Source organism: Corvus moneduloides, chromosome 5, assembly GCF_009650955.1.
Source record: "Corvus moneduloides isolate bCorMon1 chromosome 5, bCorMon1.pri, whole genome shotgun sequence".
In the NCBI taxonomy this organism is placed as follows: Eukaryota; Metazoa; Chordata; class Aves; order Passeriformes; family Corvidae; genus Corvus; species Corvus moneduloides.
In genome coordinates, this window is record NC_045480.1 from 24,994,003 (window position 1) to 25,020,711 (window position 26,709).

The 26,709-nt window shown below is 38.1% G+C and overlaps 1 protein-coding gene across 1 annotated transcript in view; it reads right to left on the reverse strand.

Moving 5' to 3' along the window:
• Nucleotides 1-2,642: 2,642 nt before the first annotated feature.
• Nucleotides 2,643-26,709, reverse strand: part of KCTD8 (potassium channel tetramerization domain containing 8) — a 153,988-nt gene continuing 129,921 nt past the window's right edge. Inside the window, exon 2 of the mRNA XM_032109852.1 lies at nucleotides 2,643-2,997. Coding sequence (XP_031965743.1) covers nucleotides 2,825-2,997 — 173 coding nt within the window. The 3' untranslated portion in view covers nucleotides 2,643-2,824. The remainder of the gene's footprint in view (nucleotides 2,998-26,709) is intronic.

Here is a 26,709-nt window from a genome sequence, read left to right on the forward strand (position 1 = left end):
TGTGAAAATGTTGTTATGCTAATTGCCTGACTCAGTATGATATCATGTCAAAATGTAATCATCCAAATGTGTCACCGGCTGCATATATCAGCAATTGAGTTACATGAGCCATTCATTTGGCCCAGTATTTAATTTATTTAGTGTTTATATGATCTATATAAAACTAATTTCTTCCCAGGTTGGGACACTGCTGCAAAGTTGATTAATGCGTTTGTCATTTCACATATTGATTATTGTAATTCACTACTTATTGGTTCCCTCATTGCATGTTGCACAGGCTTGAGCTTAAGTAAAATGTTGCTGCACATATCCCAGTCAAACTATAAAAGCTTAATAGCATCATTCTAGTTTTAATGATACCTCGCTGCCTCACTGTTCATTCATGGAGTAAGTACAGTGTCCACAACTGTCAGAGTAATGTGTAACCTTTTGGAACGTTTGCTGACTTGTTGTGGGGAGTGACCTTTCTCTTTTGTCACCTATGAGTTTCTTGCTTGATAACTTATGGGGAGCTTGCTGACAGCACTCAGGCATTAGACAAAACCATGACTTGTTTCTTTCTGAATCCCTTTTGCAACTCAGAATTGCAGAGTATTCTGAGTTGGAGGGGACCCACAAAGATCATTGAGTCCAACCCTTAGGTGAATGGTCCATGGTGGGGATCAAACCCATCACCTTGCTGGTGTTAGCACCATGATCCAACCAAGCTCATCTCAGGCTCACTCATCTACTTTTCTTTCTTACTGCTTGGTTTGGTCATCAACTTTAACCATGCCATCTGAAATACTCTTCCTCCAGGAAAAAGGAGAAAAACAAAGAAGATTGATCACAGTCTTTGTGAGTTGTTTATTAAATTTAAGTGGTCCTACTTAACTTTTTGGGGTCATAATCTACTTCAAACACATTTTCTCCTGTTTAATTATATATTTGAGTCTCTGAAAGGTATGTTAAATCTCTTATATTTTCCTCTAAAATCTGGAAACCAATCCAACCAACACATTTTAAAGGAATTCAGGAAATAAGTCCATTTAAATACTCAAATTTTTCCAAAACTAGATTTTATTTTAAGGTTCACATTATCTTTGAGAAAGAAATGACCAGCTTATCTTGTATATTTGGTGCAACAGAAGGAGTACGCAAATAGGTAAGAAGACAGTGAACAAAAAAAAAGTGCAACCTGTTTCAGGAGTTCTTGAAAGAGCAGCGCTTCCCCTTGTCTAAAGAAAGTTGTCTGTCAATACAGGTAGAATATATTTACTTTCAATAAGGAGGACAGTTTAGGAAAGGCAGGTGTTTAATAAAAAGTCTTCTGTGAAGTCTACACTCTGTGTATTTATGTTATGTGAGATTATATAGAACATAAAGCAACTGTAAATACAAGGAAAAACAGTTTGGCAAATATACCGCCTCTTACTGTTCTCCATAGCTCTCACAAGGTGTTACAACAAAAAAAAGATTCCTGAGCATAAGTAATTAGACAAAAATTTATGATACAGTGGTTAAATGCTATAATTTTATGCCATTAGTATGCTATTATTTTATGCCATTATTCTTATTATTATATTATTATATAATAATATATAATATATTAATATATTAATTAATATCAATATATTATTATATTATTAGTAGTAGTATGCTATTATTTTATGCCATTAGAGTAATAATGATCAAGTGAGGGCAATTTCTGATGATTAGCAATTAAAAAGAAAACATGATGGCCTCAGGTTCAGCTGCCGCTAAATCTTACATTATGTCTGAACCAAATCAAGTTTAAACTTTTTTTTTTTTTGTCCAGAGATGTATTTTTAGATGACCACACACCAGTGTGACTCAAGACCAGAAGCAGACGGGTACAACCATGTGAGAAGTAACCCCAGAGATGATGTTCTGCTGTTTACATGGACAAGTTTTGGAGAGTGTGCTTGTAGTGTCTTTTATGGGACAGACATCAGTTGCCTTAGTCCTGCTGCACAAAAAGAGGATGTTGCTGTGGATTTAAAACCAGCCCTGACATCAAGCACATTCTCTTGAGGGCAAGTTTAAAAACAGATACTCAACTATAAACTGGATTTTACTTCAGGATGAAAAAGGTAGTTAATCATGCTCTCAGCTGAAAGAAAATGGGGCTGAATTTTACTTGAACATTTACTTCCCGGGTTTTTTTAACCTGCTTCTGTCCTCATAGTCAATATTAATTTCAGAGACGTTTACAGTAATCAGTGCAAATGTGTAGTAGGCACTAAGACTGAATTCTAGACTGAATTTGCAGGCAATTCCTTACTGCAGTGCAACAACAGAGGAAGAGACTGTCAAAAAGAACAAGAAACTTTTCTTTCTGCAGGCAGAAGAAAAGAATATCAGGCAAAACAAAATATTTATCTAGTATGTGGTCAGTTTACCCTTGTTTTCTTGATTTTCTATATAGTCTTTTTTAGGCTGTAAAAAATGGTGAATGTAGCAGAGTAACTTTTGCAATTGAATGACTAGAGAGTTCCTGCTGGGACATACCACATCTTTTTTTACACAGTTGATATAGTTCCTTTGGACTATTTTTGCCAGGATTTACAAAGAAACAGCAACATAGACAAATATTTTAGGGCAAAAATTATATATTTTATTCAGTTATCATCATATATTTGAGTCTACTCAAAGATAGCAGTGAAGCTAGGAAATGTATGCTATTGTATCTGTGGGAGAGTACATAGACTGCTAAAAATATTGGCAAAAGCAAAATGCATTTCAATAGTATAAGTTTAATAGTACTGTTTTTCTTCAACACCAACCAGAAACAATCAATATCTTGCATAAATTCTTCTACCATTTATGAAGAGAAAGTAGAGAATTTAGGTTGCACAGTAAGGAAAGATGAGTAGGTCAGAGAGTGAGGGTACCTTGGCAGTCCCAACAGGGTAACCTCCAAGATGGTCCTTCGATACCACCATAGGTGTAAATCAACATTCTTGGCAGATTCACACAGGCAGTAGAGTAACAGAGCTGAAAAGAAGATGATAAGAAAATGAATTTTTTAATGCAATTTTCATACAGGTACAGCCTTTACTTATGTGCTGGTTTTGGCTGGGGTGGAGTTAAATTTCATCATAGTAACTGGTATTACCAAATATTGTCATAGGCTACCCAGAGAAGCTGTTGAGTCACCACCCCTGGAGGTATTTGGAAGACATGGTTGTGGCACTTGGGGACAGGTTTGGTGGTGGATTTGACAATGCTGATCTGGGTTCAGTGGTCTCAGAGGTCTTTTTCAACCTAAATTATTTTATATATAATTCTATGTAATTATTTACATTTAATTCTGATTCTGTGATGCTAGTATGGGACTGTGTTTTGAATTTGTACTGTAAACAGTGTCAATAATTCAGGGATGTTTTAGTCACTGCACAGCCCAGACCCAATGTCTTTTCTGTTTTTCATACTGCCCACCCATGAGGAGCCTGAGGGTAGACAGTTGAAGTTGAGAGGGGACACAGCAGGGACAGATGACCCACAATGATCAAAGGGATGTTCCAAACCCTATGGAATATGACCATAAGCATGATGTTCAGCATATAGATATTGGGGATGTTTGACGTGATGGTGTTTGTCCTCCCAAGTAATGGTTAGGCATGCTGGAGCCCAGCTTTTCTGGGGATGGCTGAACACCTGCCTGTCCATGGGAAGAGGTGGATGGATTCCTTGGTTTGCTTTGCTTGCATGTGCAGCTTTTACCTATAAACTGTCTTCATACCAACCCCAAAATTTTCTCACTTTTACCTTTCCAATTCTTTCTCCCATACAGTTGTGCTGAGAGCCACAGGTGTGAGGAGTGAGCAAGAGGCTGGGAGGGACTCAGTTGCTGGCTGGGGCACCAACTTAACCCCACTACTACTTTAACTACTTTCAGAAGATACACTCCAGTGGATGAGGAAGGCCTGAGGAGATTCACCTTCCAAGAACTGTATCAGGAAGCTCTTGGCAGAGCATTATCACTGCAATAATAGGGGAGCACTCAATAATACATCATGTTCTTACTGTAAAAAGTTTTTTCTGGTGGTATAAATCTTCATGTCGCCATTTTGAAATGTTTCCCAAACTTTCTGCAAAATGAAACCTTTGAAAATTCATTTCAGATTAAAAAGCTCAATAAAATTGTTTCAACTTGATAGTAACAAAAATTGCTGACTGGCCAAAAGTTCTTTTAGTAATTTTATTTTCAGAGAAATACTAGAATTTCTGTTTTTAAGCAAAATCAGATGCCTAAATAATAGGAAATTGAAATGGAAATTCTTGCCTACCTCTGTTTAAACTAATGTTCTTAGGATGACTGCTGATGAAATATGTGCTTTGCAGAAATCCTAAAGGTCTGTCTTTAAAAGTATGTAAATCAAAATGTGTTCTGACAGGATTAATAGCTATGCACATTCACTTGAAACAGTAAATTAAATTCTAGTTAGATCTAATCCCATTCTGATATTACAAAAAGGGAAAAAAGGCAGGATGTGAAACATAAAGGATAAAATCTGTATGAGAAAATAAAAGTTCTGCCTATTTTTTGTCTCAGTGTTTTCCAGTAGTTTGATTTTTGTGGAGTTTTTTTGTTTTTCTTTATTTTTTTTACAGTAATCTTCAATGCAGAGAAAACATTACTATTGAAAAATATGTAAATGTATAGCACATGTTCAGGAAACTCAAATACAGTCTAAACAATCAAAAGGCCATAAAGAACATATTTTGTTTTTGCAGAAAATTATGACTCTTAGAAGAGATGATCTGAATCATAGTAAATCTTAGAAGTAGAAGTTATAATACTGTAACTTGGCTGTGTTCAGATAATTCAGTTAGATATAAATTCAGATTTACCAAGTAGCATAAGCTATTTCCCTAAAGAGTGTGTGTGAAAATAGCCTGTGAAAAATCTGTCTATACTGTAGCTGAAATCCGGCAACAATTAATACTTAACTGATCACAGCTATGTTCTTAACTGTTCTTACACGCTTTTTGCATCATTTTTCTTGAATTTTAATGGACTAATAAGAAGTTTCTCACAAGAAAATACATCCAGGAGTGAAAATGAACCAAGACCTAATGTGCAGACTTTGATCTAAAGGTGAACTGTCAAAAAAGCAAACCCATGTTGAAGGTTTTGCCTGTCAGTACAAGAAACACTATTGTTAGGAAATTCAGTAACAATTGGATAAAATTTAGTTTTTATAGAAGTACAGTTCTGTGCCATTGTGCAATGTGATTTATTGGGTGCAAAGCATGAAATTCACTGCTCAAAATCAGAAGTAACAAAGTGCTGAAGAGGAAGATGGAAAACAGTTAGCAATAGGTTGTGCCAGTCACAGCAAATAACACAAAAGAAACATGATCATATCAAAGGTCAAAACTTTATATGCACCCAAATGAGTGCACACCCCAGTGATATCCACATGTGGATATACTCCACATGAATACACTGCTGTATCACAAGAACCATAAACATCAGTTAGATCACTTAGTTTGCCTTGGCTGAAAGAATTATGGCTTGTGATAGAAAGCCATTAACCAAAGTGTCACAGATTTGCTCTCCCCAGGTACCCTATGCTACATCCAAGTGATTAAGCCCTGTGGTTTTAACCTTGGTCTGTCGATCCTTGCAAGTCACCGTACAGATTTGAAAAGCACCAATGAAATGAGTCAAGAAAAGCAAGCACCTTTCAATAGAGCAGGACATCTTTTCAGAAGGCAACAAATCCACACATCTTAAGAACAGCAGGCAGTGAAATTATGTACAGGATCTAGCCATAGAAGTGCTGGCTGTAGTGCATAAAGGACACAGCCAAATGGAGATAGTTAATGTATGAAAGGTGTGATACTCTGGAAGGCTGCAAAGAAATGTTTTCTCTAATCTGTGGAGGCAAGTAGCCATGGAAAGAGGAATCAGAAATAAATTTAATTCAGGCTCTGCCACTTCTGAAGCAGAATTTGACTGTTTTTTTCCTGGGAAGTTTTGAGATGGAAGGAAAGTGCAGGCACAGATAATTCAGCGCAGTTGGTATTAGGGTGAGGTCAGCACCAATATAGTTGAATCAAGCAAGAGATGGTAACTTCAGTACTGGTGAAGTAGTCAAAAACCTTGTTATGGAGCACGTTGAACTAATGCACTGCTTATCACAGCTGGTTTTTTTAGACCCTAGAAATGTCATCAAAAATGGTCATGAGTCTGGAATTACTTGATGCAATTGTTTTTGGTATAGCTCTTTTATTTACAAGCAAAAATGTTAAGAGAAAGCCTCTACCAGCAGCAGCAGATTCAACTTGGAGTTCTCCCAGCAAACTCCAAGAGTATGTGAGTGTAAATGGGGTGTGACAGTGCAGCTCATAGCTGTTCAGCACAAAGCCTCAAAGTCAACTGCATCTTGGTGTAAACACAGCAAGTAAAACAGGACATGTTTTGAGTCTATGACTCTAGCAGTCACTACATTTGGCACCCTTCATATTTGTACTGGAAGTTTTGAGATTCTGACTGTTTCATGTTACAGGCTCTCTCTCTAATAGCTCATTCACACAAAAGGACTAATATTTTGGGATTTTAGGAACTCTATAAGTAGCCAAGTAGCTGTTGTCTTTCCAGGATCAAAATTCAAAACAAGCTCAAAAGCCAGACTTCATTCTGTTCCCTCTCTCAATGTCCTATACTACTGCAGTTCTGCCTTCTCTCTGGAGGATCCAGCTTGTCATATTTTCAGTGTAATGAACTATAAGAGGACTAAAAAACTAGGTAATTTTGCCCTTTGAATGACTTTTGACAGTCCTTTTATGTCTTAGAACTTCAATTCTCTCTGCAAAATTGGGGCAATGGGTTAATTTTCATCTCAGAAAGATATAATGGTGGGATCTAGCAATGAGAGAAATTTGTATAAAATTAAGTAAGCAGTCTGGTATGGTTCCTAGAAGCTGTCAGTAGCTTTTCATTATTATATTTTCTCTCTAAAGCACAGTTAAGAGTTTTTGTTGCCATTAGTTACACTTTAAATACAGGGTCTGGGCCAAATTAATGGTCTTAGTAACCCCACAGATCAGTCAGTGTGAATCTGCTGAAGTTATTAATGACGTTACACCGAAGCTCAAATGATGGAGGGAAAACGAGATTCATGCCCTTAATGTTAAAGGTGACCTCTGCTATGCATACACACTATGAAAATCTACAGCCCACAGGCAATTTGATTTTCTGCCCGAAAATTACTGTAGAGACTTCGGTATCTGAGGCAACCTCCTCTGCTTTTCCTTTTAAAAATATTATTAGTATGAAGGGCAGAGTGAAGATATTAAAATCATATCAAGACTGAGCTAAGAATCTGGTATTAAGAGTCCTTTAGCTTTAGAAATAAGGCACAGCTCAGAGGTACAGGGAGAGTTTGTGCAAGTTTGGTGGTTTCTGATGGCATGGAATCTGCTGACTGCATTTTCCATCTCATTAACCTGAGGTTCCCTAGAGGGAGAGAGAGTCTCTGGTGCTCAGGAAGTGTCAGGCACAGCTAGAGCTGTCATTTGTTTTCCTTCTGAGAAAGCAAAAAATTACTTCCATTTGACTGGCACCTTAATCCTGCAGCACCCATGGCATGTCCCATGTATATGCTGCAGTCCTCGCACCAGGATGCTGGTTGGACACATATAGAAGGATCTTCCCCTTTGCAGGTCCATGTGAGAGAAAGAGAGCTTGGCAGGTGGCAAAATAAGCTAGAAGCAACATCTTTGTGGTCCAGGAATCAAACCAGAACAAATGAAAAGGAGACAAATCCTTTACCCTCCCTTACCCGTTGACCTGTACAGAATGGGTCACCATGCTAAGGACCACAACACTTCCTGTGTGGCTGATCCTCTTGGAGTCACAAAGAGAAGCACACAAAAGATAACAATACAGAAAATGAAAATGTAGGCTCTCACATGCACTTGCTAATGAAAAAGCTGCTTTAAGTGTAGCGTATCAGAGTGGTTTCTTTGGAAATCAACTACTTTCCAGGGACTGCTCAGGAGCAGACACAAATGTTGGCATGGGCTGGTCAGGCAGGCTGGTCTTTCTAGTGTCTGGTGGGTCATGTGAAATCGTGGGGTGCATTCAAAGAGAAACCAGGCAGGTCAGGCAGTCACCGTGACGTGTGACTTCTCAACGTTCCAGAGCAGATTGCTCATGTGACTGTCTACATGAGATTTTAGGAGCCTCTCTATGGACACTCAGATTTGAAACGAATGTTTACAGGGATCCATTTGTCATATTTACTCCATTATGCAAGCTGTTGATTTTTTTCAAAACTCGTTGTCAAAAAGCATTCAGAAAAAAAAAGCTTCTATGCTCTCATTATGCTATAATTCAAACAATTATTCAAACTACAGTTGCAAAGCATGGTTCACTGACTCAGAGACTAACACACAAGTCCTCAAAACCACTCTTGCTTGCCCTTATTCATAACTGAAGCTCATAACATGAGGCACAAGTTGTTCAAATCTGTATCTCAGACACAGAGTAAGCTCAGAATAAGTAAAATGCATTAGAAAATAATTAAAATATTTCTGGTGTAAGTGAGCCAAGATTTAAGGGCTCAGAGGAGAGGAAAGAAAAAAAAATGAGAATGTGCTGAATTGCGAAATTGTAGATTCTTCCAATGAGAAAAAGAAAGAGAAGATGAAGGGGCCAGGGAGCAGAAAGAACTGAACTCCAAGCAACAATTGGCAGCTTGGGAGAGAATATATAGAAGTGACAGGTTTTAACAGGGAGGTTGTATCTCACAAAGAAGCCACAGAGAGTCTCCAAATCACTGAAATTGGGGCTCAATATGTGAAGGAGAACAATGAGGCTAAGTTGAGAAAGAAGTCTGATAGGTGGAACAGAAGGCTTGCAGTATAAAGCCTAAGAGGAAAAAAAGCTGAATCAGGTGAGAGGAGAAATGATAAATCAGTTTGGAGAAGTTATCAGAAATATAAAAGATATTATATAGCTTCTTCATCTTACTGAGGAATACCTGGTGACATTGAAGAACAACCTAGCAGTGGGTGGACAGGGAAAAGAGGGGTCAAGTTTAGCACTCTGCTATCAAGCCTGAATGACTGGGAGCATAGTGGAATTATCTCACAGGGATGAAGAATGGAGAGAGGGGAGAGATAGAAAGGAAATTAAGGAATATGGTATTTATATAAATCTATTTTTCTGTATGTATAAGAATAATTAATAAAACTTGGTGTAAAGGCTTATTTTAGCTTCCTGTACTCCACACCTGTCAGGCACAGACTACAACACAGGAAAATAACTGCACAGCGCTCCCTGCTCTCAATGAGCAAGAGCAGAGATAATTCATTTTCATGTCATGTATCATTCACAGCTGTCTGCTGTGATTGCAAAAGTCAAATTACTCCATCCTACATTCACACTAAGCCAAATCTGTTTGGGAAGCGGGGGACAGAAAGTGGGTGTGTTAATAGCAGACAATTTGCTTCCTGAATATATTTATGAGGTCAAAATGGGAATATTAATAGTCCTGTGTGGTATCTAATACTATTGAATGTGTAGGGCAAATACTCATGTACCATTTATTCAAAGCATAACACTCAAGAGCTTAGCTTTATCTTATTATAGCATGCGATAACATTTTGTAATTTTCTGTATACTTTTTTTATCTTTCTAATAACATAATATGACTCTAAGAAAGCATCTGGGTCTTATTGCTGAACAAAATTGAGATGCAAGACACACATATCAAAATTCAAAGAAAAAAGAATTTAAAAATTAGCTATTCATGCTATTTGGCCAATGCTCCCTGCTGTGCTTTTCTGCATTCTGGAGACCACAGAACATGATTCAAAGTCTAGGTAGGGTGCCTTTTGCTGTAAAAAGAATAAGCCTTCTATTATCACTTTTGTTTGGAAGAAAATTAATTGATGGTAAAATATATTTTTTTCTTTTTCAGGTTTCTCTACAGTCAGAACAATAAAATATGTGAGCTTTCTTTCCTGCTATAGACTGTACAGGGGTTCAATCATGTGGTGGAATTATTCAGAACAAAAGCTAAAATTATGAATTTTGTAATGCTAGCCTTTCAAAAAAAAATTAATTTCAATAGTAAAGTCACAGACAAACTCTGAGTACTTTGTTGCTTTGTTTGTCACCTTAAGGTTGGTGACAAAATTCCTCTGTAGAATACTGTAGAAAATGTAGAAAACTTTCATGTCTCGGTCCCCTTCCAGGATCTCCTCATAAAGACTACTAAACTGCAGTTAGAATAACTTGACTGAGTCCATTGTGTTTTTCCCTTGAAAGAATAGTTTAAAGTGTGCTGGTGCTGCTGCCCATTTAAAGGATCACTTCCACCGTTCAGACTCCTGACTTCAAGGTATAATTTAATGTCAGTACAAAGCATAGGGAGTATTTTGACCTACAAACAGAGCTTGCTTTAGGTTCTCTCCACTCTGTCATATGAGGTGAAGCAGTTAGAAGGTGCCCTGCAAAGACACTACCTGAGATTCATCCCAAGTCCCAGTGACAGGGGTTTACCTTGAGAGTCATTATTTTAGTCATTTTGACAAGTTTTTGGTCCTTTAACAGGTGAGAGCTAGAGTTTTCTCTCTCTTGTGGGGCACTGTTATACAAGAGGCCTCTCCCTCACCTCCATGAATCCTGCCGCCATCTAAGCACCCCACCATAAAGTAAGAGGAGGGAAAGACCTTTGCAAAGTGGTTCACATATTCTCTTATGAGGGTACCACATGGTGAATCGTTACTGTTTACCAGTAGTTTCACAGGAAGGGTTCTGAGATTGCCAATTATAGCAAAACATGGTTGCTTTCAAGATGTTTTGCTTCTTTGGGGCTATTACTTTGTTTCCAGGGCTTGGAAGATTCTTTACAGCCTTATTTGGTAAAACATTACAGTGACATTTAAAACATAGTTCTGTCTTTTAAAACTTGTATCTGTCTTCCTAAATATGTATTCAAAAGTACTCTACTGGAGGACTTATTGCACTGACATGTATAAGCAAGAGGATTTTTTTCTGTAGCACACCTGAAATAAGATTTTATTCAAAATACTTATAAAAGTGTCCAGAATCCAGAATGACTAAATGAATCAATTGTGTCCATTACCAAACTATAATAATATCTTTTGCTACTACTGAGACTCAGTTTCACTGAAATTTATTGTTATTGTTTATTTATATTGCTCAGTCACTATTGTGCTACACTGCCAGACAAATATAAAGTATCACAAAAATATCTCTGAAGGATATGAATGCCTTCACCTAAATACATGTTTTGAGCTTAGAAAGAAGAAGGTAGCTTATAACAATAGAGTGGTTCAATATAAAAAATGGTAATTGAATTCCATCCTGTCAGAAATAAATAAATACAAGGAAGAAAAAGTTTCTCTTGTGAGTAGTAGGACAGGAGAGTTGAGAAAAAAATACATTAAAATAGAAAAGTTTAATAAGATGTCAAGCATAATAATTGAAATTCCATTTTCCACTGCATACACATGGGTATGAAATAGCCCATTGGTGTTGATTCTGTGATTACATTTAGAGATATAATTTCATTGCAAACTGTATTTGGAATTCTAATGCCATTAAAAAATGCATCACATGATACATTTCCTTCCTGCTTAAATGGAATGATACATTTCACTCCTTTTCTCTCTAAAAAACACCTTACCCCTTGTTCGGCCCCAGTCCTTGCTTGGCGAGTTTACTTAAAAGGTGTTTGTGGTGCTACTCTTCCCTGAAGTGGGTGCACAGGAGATAAGCAACAATGTTCTCAGGAGGTTAAAACCCAAATTTACTGACAAAATTTAGAAGGCCAAAAATTTGGCAAAATTTAAGACAAAACATTCATTCAAAATAAGGCATTTCACCAAGCACTGACTTAGCAAACTCTACCCATCCAACCTTATATACCTGTATTTCAAGTGCTTGATTGGTGCTCCAGGGGCAGAATGTGGGGCATTGCTTCAGGTGTGCCAGTGACCAACAGGCCCCCTGGGCTGGACTAGAGGCTTCATGGCTGGGGTTTAGAGCAGAACATCATTCCACCTTGGCAGAACTTGCCCTGCCCCACCCAGCTTCAGTTGTTTTGAGCCAGTAATCATTTTCTCCAGTCTCCCACACCCTTATACTCAAAGAAAAATGAATTTCGTTTGCAGAAAATATTACTCTAGTTGGTTTTAAGTCGATATATTAAACTAATTCCTTGCAGAATTAACTCATGCTCATGTATCTATCTCCTACTCCTTTTCCCCAAAATATCAAGACAATAGGGCCCATGAAAAGTTATTTCTAGGTTATAGCTGATTAGGAGGAGTGAGATAAGAATGGAAGTATCCCTTGCAGACTATACCTTGAGCAGCTCATATTTGTCTCTATGAGAAAGCCCCTGACTCCAGCTGTTCAGCTACACTCAAACACAATAATATGTCCTTGAGAAAGAGATGTTATCTCAGGTAGCCAGGAACTGAGTCATAGAATTGAGTCATAGAACATAATAGATTCAAATAAGAAATTGCACCTGCAGCCTTACTGGTCTCTTTACTAGGTTATTGCATTAGCAAAGTGCAGCCTCATGTAATGACAGAAATGGTCATTTCGACCTTGACTTTGTTTAGAGTAGTTTGAATGGTAGCTTCAGCAGGACCACAATGAAGTTTTGAATCTAGGTGCAGCCTAGAAATCTAGATTTTGAATCTGGGAACAAGCTGAGGATTGTTGCATACCAAAAAGTTCTAAAAATATTACGCATTTGTATTGTCAGAAGAAAACTTTGAATTTTTCCAAGAAGTTCTGGATTCTATTTCCTCCTAATTGTGCCTCCTTTGCCACGAGAGCAAACTATTTAATTTAAGTAAGAGTATATGCTCTAACTGGAAGATCACCACACTCCCTGTTCTTTCATAATACTTATTTAACTAAGGTACAGATGAATCAATATTTGCAAAATATTTCAATGGCCGCTGTAGTTTTTTCATTTAAATGGAATATAAATGAAATAGGAAATTAAAACTCAACTATTATTCTTGAAGAACACCATCCTTGGCTTAATTTGATTTTTTCTTTTTCATTCAGTTTACATTTTTTCCTCTATGTGTGCTTTCTTAGCATTCATGAGACATATCATAAATTACACTGGTGAACTACAGTAATCTGACCTTTTCAGTATTCAGTAGTTTGAATGTCTAGAAAGGATAATTTGCAAAAATTAAAGGAGCATATTACTTTCCCCTTCATGTAATGGAGGGTGACGTGTAGAAGCAAAAGTGAAGCTAACTGTATGCAGTGGGATGACCCTGGCTGGATGCCAGCTGCCCACCTAAGCCTTTTTATCACTGCCCTCCTCAGCTGCACAGGGGAGAGAAAAAGTCTAACAGAAGGCTGGTGGGTTGAGATATGGACAGGGAGAGATCATTCACCAATTACTGTCATGGGCAAAACAGATTTGACTTGGGGAAAATTACTTTAATTTATTGCCAGTCAAGTCAGAATAGGGTAATGAGGTATAAAAACAAATCTTAAAAAACACCTTCCCCCGTTCCCTTTCCTTCTTCCTGGGCTCAACTTCAGATTTTCTCTACCTCCTTCCCTGCAGTGGTTGGTACAGGAGGAGAGCAATGGGGGTTGCAGTCACAGAATCACACCTTTTCTCTGCCAGTCCTTCCTCCTCACACACTTCCCCTGCTACAGCATGGGGACCCTCCCACAATAGACAGTCCTCCACAAACTCCTCCAATCTGAGTCCTTCCCATGAGCTGTTGTTCTTCATGAGCTGCTCCAGCACGGGTCCTTTCTGCAGTGTGCAGTCCTTCAGGCACAGGCTGCCTGTGAGGGTTCTCCACAGGGTCACGAATCCTGCCAGCAAACCTATTCTACACTCTCCATGGAGCCACAGGTCCTGCCAGAACCCTGCTCCAGTGTGGGCTTCCCACAGGGTCACAGTCTCCTTTGGGCATTCACCTGATCTGGTGTGGGGTCCTCCAAGGGGTTCAGGTGGATCTCTACTCTACCATGGACCTCCATGGGCTGCAGGGACACAAAGGCCTCACCATGGACTGCAGGGGAATCTCTTCTCTGGCACCTGGAGGCCCTTCTCCCCCTTTTCTCCGCTGACCTTGGTATCTTCAAAGCTGTTTCCCTCACATATTCTCACTCGTCTCTGTGGCTTCAGTTGTGCAGCAACTTTTTCCTCTTCTTATATATGTTACCATAGCAGTGCTACTTCTACTGCTGATGGACTCAGCCTTGGCCGGCAGTGGGTCCCTCTTGGAACTGGCTGGAATTGGTTCTGTTAGACATGGGGGAAGCTTCTGGCAGCTTCTCACAAAAGCCACCCCTGTAGCCTCTTCCACTACCAAAACCTTGACATACAAACTCAATGCAGTGAAATATAACAATTTTTTGTTTCTGTCCAGTTTTCTATGTTTTACTGCAGCAATAAAGTGAGAAATCTGTTTAGTATTTGCTTTCTGTGCAATGTACCAAATTAGTAGAATTGGAAGATTTTCAGCAAAGGACATCTAGGATAACTAAAGTTGTGAACTGGCTTAGGTATGAGAAGTGTATTTATAGAGCAGGGAATGCCATGGAAAACAACCGAATGTGAGGAAAGAGGTAAGACAATTCTGTACATCATCAAGTAATTTGAATAGAATGGATAGCACATGAGAGCAAATAATGAAGAGTGAATCTGATCAGATGTTCGTGGTCTCCTCCAATAAAAGGAAAAAAAAGCTTCAATAGAATCTAAAAGGCATTTCTGCAAGTGAGGGATTTACTCTGCAATTTGTAACTAACCTGTAGTTACCCTGCCACAGGGTCGTAGATTTCTAGTAGATGACAGGGTTGACAAATCACTGGTAAAAGACAGGGAAGAAGAGTCCATCTGTTAAGTACCAAGATAACACTCTCTAAGGAATCATTTAACCCACAAATTACTGTAAGCAGGAAGAACATCTGTGAAAGGTCACCTACTGGCATTGCCTGCTCTGATTGTCTCCTTTGGGAATTCTATATGGGTGTCTAAGCAGGCATTACTCTGACCTGTGAGGGCCAATCCTAAATGGAATTTAATTCAAAGCAAAATCTATGATAGAAAACATAGAAGGAAAACTCAAAACACTTTAATTTCTTAGGTCTTTAGTAGACCTCAGATGAAGTGTCCTTCCAGAGGGTATAAAATATGGAGATATTCAGCTTATTTCCAAGCAGTTTTCTATTTTGGCTAAATATCACCATCCATTATCAGCTAAAATAATGCAATACAATAACTATCATATAGGTCAATGTCATGATCTGGTTATTAAAATTATTTGAGACATGCCTCTGCCCAAATTAAGGTGCAAATGAGACCATATGACAAAGCCAATGGTACAAATTTTTATTAACAGTAAAGGTGAGGTGGAGACAGAACGAAATAAGGAAAAGAAAGAGAAGGAATAAGAGTAGAAAGGTATAGAGTCACCACCAATTGGAGTCCTTGACAAGGCTTGAAATTTTGATGTCTGTTGGTCAAAGCGGCAATTGTAGACTGAATAATCTCTCAAGTTCTTGGGAAAATCCCATCACAGTGGTGGAGAAAACCCATGAAACATGAGGCTGGATGGGTTTATATTTACCAAGGTTCAGGTGGGAACCCCCAGGTGCCTCCCCTGTGGGGGGGAGTTTCACACTGAATGCGGTGGATCATGAGGCATCTGAGTGATGAAATGACACTTCAGGAGTCTTTGACACCTTCTAAGATGTTACAGCTGCCTGTTACATCCCCGGCAGGGGAGTTATGACAGCTGAGTTCTCTTGAGTGAGGACAGAGACAGTACCCGCCTCGCAAGGTTTGCCCCTTGCCTTTATCTCGTTCAACACCCAGCTGCAGCCTGCAGGGGTGTGCTCACTCTCCCCACCTGGGCAGGTACTTTGCACATCGACAGCTCACCCCCTCAGTGTTTGAGCCACCAGCATTCCAGTCTCTCTTCCAGTATCACTTGTGGATACATTCTTCTCTCCAGACCCGGGATAACTGAAAAACAGAACCATTTATCTTATCTCAAGTTCTCGGCACAGTCCAAATTCTAGTTAGGGGGCATATTCAGTGACAGGTGGGTGTTGATGGGATGGACAGCTGCTTCTTTGCAGTTCACTACAATGGGCAAAAGTCCTCAGATTATTTTAATTGTGTTTAAGCCATTAACCATTTCAATCTCTCACAGTCAACCAACATAATTAAGTAATTAGGTACAATCTATCACAAGAATTGACAGTTCTGTAGTGACCTCTGCTTTCTTCGACCCTTCAGAGAAAGGAAATTTAATGGAAGCTGCACGATATGCACACAGTAAAGGAAATAACTGGTTTTTATCATACAAGAGACACTGTGTTAATTATGCATCAAATGACTAAGGGGATGCTTATGCCATGGAAGAAGACATTAAAATTCCCTGTTAAGATTAGAAATAACTGTATGAGACAGGCATTAACACATTATGAAAGTGTGTGCAGACTGATAAAAATTATAGGGATGTACTCATGTATTTGTAATATAATGTGAAAAGATTTTTTTGTCTTAATAATTTAAATATGAAGAAAAAGGAGTGCAGCCTATGATCTAACTTTTCAACTTGAGATTAAAAGAAGTTAAGAGAAATCTACTTTTCTTAGTTTTAAATAATTGAATGTAAGGCACTTTTCTGAAAGCTAGGCTAGCTGTAAGATCTCTGTAAAAAGCTAGAAAATTATAACATCTTAACTGAAAAATATTTTATGTTTTCAACACCAAAGCTCTCCAGTTAATAGTTTTCTTTGTCAGATTTTTGCCCTCCAGGTTGCTTGTGCAGGCCTGGGTTTTGCAAGGTATCCTGACAAACACAGAGCATTTCAATGAATCAGGTACATAAGAAGAGGTATGAACTGCATTAATGACTTCTTCAGAACATGCTACCACTTCAAAGTGCAGGCAACTTTGTTTCCCCTCCCGCACCAGATGACATATCATAAAGCAAAACTGAAAAGCACTATTGATGAAAGCACCGTTTTATATCTCTATGATTTTTTTCCCCATTAATTTACTTTTATTCCTGGGGGACAGCTGCCTAGATCACAATCCTCCCCAAGAACAGTGCTGTCATAACTTCAAAAGTAGTCAGGAAGCTTTGAACTTTAGAAACAGTTATTTCCTTCTTAGGAGACCATGAACAAAGATTAAAGAAATAATAAATTATTAGAATTTATAGCACTTATTACAGTCTCATAGAAAAAAGAGATTTTTAAAATATGGAATACAACAGCAAAACCAAGTTGATCTACATACTGACATACTGAACAATGGACTTCTGATTACATGCACACAAACACATCCACAATGTTATGGTTCAATGCTTTCTCCATCTTCTTTCTGCTCTGGGTGACAAAACTCATCAAGAAGGAAAAAAATCACCATCTACCAGGATACCCTGACATAGTATTTAATCTCTTCTTAAATTCCTCACTTGTCCTTTTCTGTCTTGAAGACTTGTCAATACGTATGAACTTGAGCAAAACTAAGGCCAAGTAATGTGTTTGTCAAAGAAATGGTATTTCTGCAGAATGCCTTCTTGCCAGGAATGGATATAATTGTCCTCAGCAAACTTTAAAGATCCAGTTATTAATATTATTAGAGAGATGTCTCTGCTTGAATTAAAGTGCAAACGAGACCATAGGCAGAAGTCAACAGTATGAATTCTATTTAAAAGTAAATGTGAGGTAGAGGGACAGAGAGATAGAAAGGAATAGAAAAAGAGGAGTGGGGGAGAGAAAGAAAATGACAGAGAGACAGAAATTGCTTCAGATGATAAACAAATGGCTGAGGTGATAAAGATAGCTATGCAATTATGATAAGACCTATCTCCATTGACTGAGGGAATCTACTTAGGTCACTGATGGCTAACTTAAATTAGACAGTCTGTTTGGCGGCTAAAGTTAACAGAGATAGATTCCATCCTAAATATAGATTTTGTCACTTAACGCTACACTGAACAGTCTGTGGTTGGAAGTGCAGGAGTTAGAAGCATTACCTGTGTGACCAGTCACGTGGAAGATGCTTGACCCCTGTGGCACAATGAGGAGTTTGCTGCTTTGTCAAACATGAAGCTGTATTTACAAGTATCACCACAGTGACTGTTCTCCTTTGTGCTCAAGGGCACTTTGACATTAATGTATGACTGGCTCTAATGCAAAACCCAGAATACCATCCTGTCATAGTAAGAATAGATCCATGGACCATATTTTTCAGTCGTTTTAGGGAAAACCAACAGTGAAAATTTGCCGGTAATTTCCCCATTTGTGTTCAGTTCAATTTGTACTGCTGGAACAAGTATAAACAAAGAATGCAACTATAATTGTAATTTGGTGATAGGATAATTTATGTTGGAAAAGAACTTTAAGATTACCAAGTCCAACTCTTAACCCAACACTGCCAAGCCCACCACTGAACCATATCCCTAAGTTCCACATCTACATATCTTTTAAATCTCTCCAAGGATTGTGAGTCCACCACTTCCCTGGGCAGCCCATTCCAGTTCTTGATCACACGTTGAACTACCCTTGTTTCAATGATTTTGAACTTGTAAGGCATCCCAGTTGTGCAAGCAAAATTTTGTTCACTCTAAAGGAGAGAGGATCATTTGCACAAATATGTTTTTAAGGCAGGCCAGATCCTGACACTTTTCATTATGGCTAGTGCTTCCATACTTCATTAACATTGAAGGATTCAGCAAGACTCCCCAGATATATTCAGCCTATAAAGTGTCACAAATGAAAGAGTTACTGCTTTTCCTTGAGAACTTAAGCATGCTTTTCTGACATAATTTCATCCTTATCTGGTTTAATTTACAGATACCTCACTGAGCCTGGACAGACCTTGAGAAAGGTCAAGATCATCCGTAATTAGATATAATTAAAGAGAGAGGGAAGCTGGTTGTCCTACTTAGAGCAACACAGTGGCAAGCCATTGGTATTTTTATTTGCACTGCATGTCTCACATAGAGGTTTCAAAGGAAAGAAGGAAGGACTGTGTGGTACCTTACAAGGGACAGCCTTGGGATATGTGAGCAATGCTTCAGATTGGCTTTCTTTGTAATTTGGGAAAGAAAATAGGATAAAGGATGGGATGGGAGGAAAATAGAAACAGGATGTGTACCTTTTCCTTCTCTTCCACACCCACCTGAGTACTTAGTCTTGTCATTCTCAAAGGTGAACAGCTTTAAAGATTTGATTTACATTTTTGCATGTTGATTGTCACCCACTGAAATAACAGAAGTACCATGTCAAGCTCAAGTGTGTGAATGTAGTAAAAGCGGAGTTCTTTGCCTCTGAAGCACTGACTTGTGGGCTGGAATTCAGGAGTCGTCTGTCCTTTTTTTTGGCCTGCCGGATGATGCAAAGTTTAACACTTTTGTGCTTTGTTTTGCTCATCTGAGCAGCGCTTACAAATTTTGCTGTTGCATTGAGTTCAGTGGAGATACCTCCATTCAGGAGCTGTCACTTATAGTTTTAATTTCTTCTGTAAGAATCCACCTTAGCTATGTTTTCTCAATTTCCTTATCTCATCTTTTCCCGCCAACATATAGTATTTGATTCTTCCACAATTTAATACACTGGAGAAAGCATTCTCCTGTAAATTTGCCTTAAATCTGCACTCAAGAGTTCTGCACAATTTAGCCCATTCCCAGTGCCCTAGAATCAGTATTGCTTTGGTATCAAATTCAAAGCAAAGCACCAGGACAACAATTTATTTTATGAGGAGCCTCTTATCACAAAGAAGCTTGATTTCTTTTTTTCCCAACTTCCCTTAATATAGGCAGGAGCTACAGTTTCTTATGAGTTTCATGAACCTGAAAGAACCTCTTGGACTTCTTCCAGGAGGCAAGGACATAGCCAAAGAAAGCATCAAAGTCTATCTGAGTTTGTTTTTATCTAGGACAGAGCTAAGTTTCTATTTAATATAAGTAAATGGTAAGTTTCTGTTGAGTCCAATGACACAAGGATTTTGCCTATGTAGCTCAGAATTGTGTCTTAAAGTGTTCCTTCTAGCCAACAGAAGTGGGAAAATGTTATTCAGAAGTCTGCTTTCAAAGAGACAGAAATTGCTTCACAATGAATTGGTTATTATAGAATCTCTTCTATATGAATAGAAAGGAACCATTCCATACTATTGAAAGCTTTTCCTTTCTATTGGTGTTCAAATACATTCAGAAATATACATAAATTGCACTGTTTTCTGAAATAATATTTCTTGTTTGGAAAACAATTTTGCAGTCTTCAATTATTTATTTCACAGAATCACAGGATGGGTCAGGTTGGAAGGGACCACAGTGGGTCATCTGGTCCAACCTCCATGTTCAAGCAGGGTCACCCCAGAGCACCCAGCACAGGATTGTGTCCAGATGGTTCTTGAATATCTCTGGTGAGGGAGACTCTAACCCCTCTCTGAGAAATCTGTTCCAGTGTGTGGTCACCCACACAATAAAGTTCTTCCTCATGTTCGGGTGGAATTTCCTGTGCATCAGTTTCTGCCTGTTGCCTCATGTCCTATTACTTCACATCACTTAGAAGAGCCTGGCTCCATCCTCTTAACACCTTCCTTTCAGATACTTATAGCCATTGATGAGGTTCCATCTCAGTTGTCTCCCCTCAAGGCTGAACAGACCCAGCTCACCCAGCCTGTTCTTGTAATAGAGGTGCTCCAGTCCCTTAATCATCTTTGTGGCCCTCCTCTGGACTCACTCCAGGAGCTACATGTCTCTTTTGTACTGAGGAGCCCCCAGCTCGACACAGCACTCCAGAAGAAGCCTCCCTTCACCTTAACTCACACTGTTATCATTAGGATGAGAAAATATAAATGCAGAGAGGTTTAAAGTTCTCTATTTCTAACAAAGCCAGTTTTAACTGGGATGGAACTAATTATGCAAATATGTTGTAGCAGATCCACTGCTAAAAAGACAGCAGATAAAAAGGGCAAAGAGGTATCACACACATTTTTTGGTGTTTAGACAGACAACAGATTTTTCTAAGTGTCTTTGGACAGCATAACCAATTTGAATTGTGAAAATATACGGAGTTACCTTTTTTACCAGATAAATAATTTCAACAGAGACAGAGGTTTGTCCCGTACCTACATTCCCTGCATGTTGTATATTAATTTCTACTGTGGCTATATATAAGGATGAATCCTTCAAACTACTGTCCTGTGGCATGGTGTTCTACTGGCACTTCTCTTATTACTGCAAGCCAACCCTATAAATGTTTTATAATCCTTTCTTCTTCAGTGAAAAGCAGGAAGTTAAATTGTGTTTGGGAAAGCCACTGTGTAGGTTGAGCTCTAAAGAATGTTAATAGGAGCGGAGCATCCTGCCAGTAGCACCACCAGAGGCAGGATTTCAAACAGTGAAAGGTAAATCAGGATGCTTACCTTACTAGAAAGCACTAATCACTTTTAGGGTTTAATATTTAATTACAAAAAAGTGTCAATCAATGACTGGGTCCTCCCTATGCTATACAGAGAATTCTGCCTGGCAAAACTAAATCTGAAGCTAAAGCTCTTGTCTTGCCCAAGTGAATTCTGGGTCTAATTGTTGGAGGTTATGAAACCACTGCTCAAAATGCCATGAATAATTCAAAACATATATTTGCTTGCAGCAAGAAGGCCAGAAGCCAGAGTTTCCCAATTGCTTTTGCAATTTTCCATGAAGCACACCTGACTTTGTCAGGAGATAACAAAAGGAGATAAAATTTACCGTCTATGACTTTTCAGTTGCCTTTTATATCTGGAATGAGATTTCCATATCCTCTAATCCAGAAGAGTTCTGCTACTCGGCTTGAGCTTTAAAACTGGAAATTCTGACTTATCTTGATGATATCATCTCTGGTTTCAGAGGTGGTACTACACTGCTTTATTCTTCTAGGCTCTAGACGCTGCAGTCCAACCATTGAAGAAGCCTCTTCTAGCTTTACTAACTACAGCCTCAGTGTCAGTCTGACAAGGTGTCACCATTGTGCAGACATCTGAATTCTCCAAGCAATCCAGACCAAAGTTCCCCTGATGTAACTCTGTATCCTGCTGTGGGAGGGAGAACCAGCAAAGAATAGCACCTTGGGAGCAGAGCTGGCAGTGATCACTTGCTCACTTCCTAACCAGCTATGAATAGATGCCCTTACATAGGGTGAATAAAGGAGTGGAAAGACATACATTAAACACATTCTGGGAACAAGGTGTATGTCAGACAAGGCTGAAAAAGCTAAACTTTGTTTCCCAGTAGTCTTCTGAGAACGTACATTAAAAGCGTGCTACAGGCAGCTCTGAAACTTGTCCAGAAACAATTTACAGCATCTCAGCCCACGGGGAGAGATGAGAGTAAAGAGAAAAATCTCTGCACTGCACAAAGACAGGCTGACTCTGACTGTACCATGCTAAAAATATGGGTAAAGCTGTACAAAGTAAGACAGTACTTAAAAATTAACTTTTTTACCTGTAAAAGCTAGAATTGCTTGCAGAATACCAGTGAATAGATTTTCTCTGTACAGGTGCAGCAAATAACCTGTGATTTCCTGAATCAAGCAAAAAGAATGAAGGCTGGATCATAAAAATTAGATAGTCTTCAATGAGGTTTTTTGTTATGAGGAAGATTTGATAGTCAGAATATCTGTATTCATTATATGAAATGGAAAAAAAAGTAATTGAGTGGCCATAATAATTTTATTATTGTACAAAAAAATAGGAAATATGAAATCAATGCTTTGTCAATGTTGTCATTTTTTACCAACCTTAATACATCATTGTCATCCATTTAGGATGAGAACAAAGATACATAAATTTAGACCAACAGTTTGTCATCACATATTTTTTTCAAGGGATGGGAGGCATTCTGTCAGGTCTTTCATTCTGCCACTCTTCTACTGATTTAGATTCACTTTCTTTCAGATTGTATTCTCATATTTGAAGCCTTTTCAAAGAGAGGAATGAAACAAGGGACCCTCCTCTGCTTTTCCAAAAATAGTGTCCAGGAGCAAGGGAATAGAAATCTTGGATGTGAGGCATATGCAAATATATTTGTGAATTCATTCATTGTTCTGTGAAGCTGAGGTGTATATCCTCAGTGGATATATTTTTCTATAAATTTTGGAAAGGATAAACATTTGTCCTTTTTTTCTTGTTTACCTCTTAGCTTTTCATTAAATATTTATTGAAATGAGGATCTAAGGATCCACTTCACAAATAGATTTTCTTTTGACTTATTTCATGGTCATTTGAATTTTTTTGAGCAAAGACTTTAGCTCACTAGAAACTAGTTTGCAAGTTATAATTTCATCTTCAGTAACTCTGATGTACTTCACTTGTTGAAGCTGTGTTATTATCTTAATATCTATCCTCTTTATTTTTGATATGCTTATCATATAATCAAAAGTAATGGTCCAAATTCAAATTTGTTGAAGACACATTGCTAGTAAGTACTTTAGTATAAGCTACACTGATTACATTTACCTCTGAAATCAATGATTTCAGAGTTTGTAGGATAAAATGTAAAAGACATGAAGGCAATGAAAGTGATAATGATATTTATTGATAATGATATTTATACTGAGGCTGAGTGGGCATGCAAATAATTTTACAAACATGTGGCATACACAGAAGATATTCCAATCAGAGCCTGATCTTTTCAGGCAGGGTTCTGGTGAATTTTTTTTTAATCTATTTGGCTTTTTAATTCAGGCTTGAGTGCTATTTATCTAATTTCATGCAATTAGAATTGTTGCCTATATTAGGATTATGACCACCCTAGGCTCCTTTAAGAGTCAATGGAAAAAATAAATACCTCTAGACTACATTTTAGCTCATCAGACTTCACAGTTTTCCTTTAGATATGCCTCTTCCTCTGTCTTCCTATTAAGGGAGGAGGTCTGAGGAGACAATAATCCTGTCTCCTCAGTGCTTTACTGCAGTGGAATTATCCGACGCTCCTTATAGAAGTGGGAGCTTGTCCAAGCTTGATGGAAGGTATCCAAAAATAACATCAGAGTAAATATCTCATTGGAAGAAATAACTTTATTTTGGTCTGTTATTTGCACATAGACCATTCTAAAAACCATTCTTGAGTCAGAAATGCCCTAAGTTACGTCGTAATTATTATTTTGGTAATGAATAAAGTTGAAAATCACTGTTGCCATATTTCTTCTCTTTACCACATTTCATGGTAGATTTTGTCATTTGATTGCAGATTAAATATCCGTAGTGTCAGTCTAATGGTAAGATAATCGCTATAAATATTACAAAGTAAAGAGAGCCACTGTCAGTAACCTTGTAATAATTCTCAGACCTACTAAGCTTTTTACCAAGTAAGTTGCAGGAACCTGTAATTATCTCACCTCCTTTTCCCTTGCTTTATTTCTGTTCTATCAAGGACAGAATTCAAAATCACCTTCTCTACTTCTAAACTCTTCATGGTCTTTTTACACTTTTGCTACTTGCTCCCCCTCTGTGTGTGAAAGCCCAGTCTATTTTGTCCTCTCCATTTGACTGCACACCTCAGGATGAGACAGGGACTTCTCTAACTTGTCATATTAACATTTACAAATGCAAACATCTGCATTTTCATTTCTTATTTTTAGGTAACCATCCAAGCATAAATAAATCACTGCTCAAGTTCATGCTCTGAGAAGACAGAAATCCATTAAGGATGTTTCCTTTTATAATAAGAGGATAAATAGTGCTGTGTAGAGACTTCTGCACTTTGACAAGAAAAAACTGTCAAATTTCAAAAACATCAAAAACATTTCCTAATGTAATTCCTTCTAGTGTGGGCTTCAAGACCATTTTAATTTTTGTTACGTTTATACCTAGGATTTTCATATCTAATTGTCAAGAAATAAAACTGCCTCTGCCCTACTTCCACCCTCTTATACTTTTCTCTTTCACCTGTTTGTGCCACATTTTTTTCACTAATATTTTTCCTCATATGTTCTTATCTTTTCTATGCCTTATCTGATAGATAGGTGTCTGATGCCTGAGGCAAACCATTCAATAATTAAAAACAAACAAATAAAACTATCAAGAAAACCAAACCAAGCCACAAAGAAAATAAAAACAAAATACCCAAAACCTAAATGCCCAGAAATCCACTTTCCACACCCCAAACAGCTTTGTTATTAGTGGCTATGCTCTTTTTGTATTTTCCCTACCTGCCCCATGACATTCATCCAGATCCGCCTCTGCTCCAGTTTGCTTAAAATGGTTGTGTAATCTGACTGCTCCTTGCAAGAAAAATAAGTACTGTAAAAATCCACAGCAAATAGGTATAGAAGCTGAGCAGGACCACCTCAGTTCATCCCTTTTTGGGTCTCTGCAGCCAGTACTGACTCTTATATGGCTACAGAATCAGAAAGATTTAGGCTATGGGAAGGGCTTAAGTCCCTTCAAAAACCATCAAACCCAGAGTAATTGAAGAAATATACTTGTAATTTTCTATGGTTGAGATAAGACTAGCCCCAAGTATTTGATTCAAGAAACATCAAATTAACTCCTATCCAAATTTTTATCATTTCATTAACTTTCTCTTACAGTAATTTTGGTATCTTTTCGAATGGACAGATTCTGGTCTCTGTAAGATTAATTTATTTCTACAATAACACTAATTAAAATATTAATCCATACTGGAGTTCTGCACTTCACGATAGAGACTCCTTTGCTTTTGACAGCAAGCTGTTTGTGACTAGTTGGGTATCTGACAGAGTTTGCACTTTCACAGATTTGAAATTAATTCCCTTGTCTTCTACATATTTTTTTCAACTCAGTTGGTCTTAGTTATCTCTCATCTGGTCTATGCATAAATTAGCAATAGGTCATGATAGAATTTGGGAAAACATACTATAAAGAGCAGAAATTTACATCTCTTTGTTAAGATCCAGGAACAATAAGCAAATTGTTGTCAAAGGATCAAAAAGTACGAAAAAATTTGGACTCTACAACGAAATTTGTATCCTTCCAGTGTTGCTTTTAGCATTGATTTTGCAGGTAGTATGTCAGAAGATGGAGATAGATTTTACTTCTAATTTACCTCAGAATATATTCCCATATTAAAGAAAAATGTGTAAAGGAAGATTATGGGCTTCATTGGCTTTACAGTGGTGCAAAACTCTCTAAACCTGCAATAGAAGTTCCCAGCAGCAGTTAGTGTTAGTCAGGGTGGCCTCCTGGCAGGCAAAATGACAGCTGGACTCCTTTTGCAACTGCACAGCTAACAAATCCTGACCTTTGTTTCACTCACACATCCTCCATAAGCTTTTTCCTTCAAAAGGCTATGTGGCTTTTTTCCACTTTTCTTGAGCAATGCTATGGCTTAAAGCATAAAGATATTAAAACAAGGTGCTGATCCTGTTATATCATAGGGAATATTCAAATGCTGCTATTTGAATCACAGTCTGAAGCTCATTTGGTTGATTTTTGCACCTTTGGTCCCAAGAGGTACTGTTGTAACAAAGCATCTTCACCTTCTCTCTCAGTGGGGGTTGCTGGAAACAGATTTCTTTCCATAAGGAATCACCTCCTTTGTGCTGCAGCTGAAGAACAGTGTTGAACTAGTTCCAGACAGGAAAACAGACAACAAAGAGCAACACACCTGAAGGAGCTGAAAACCATCTCCTTTCTTACCATGACAGAGAATTGCAGTCGGTCAAGAGGGAAC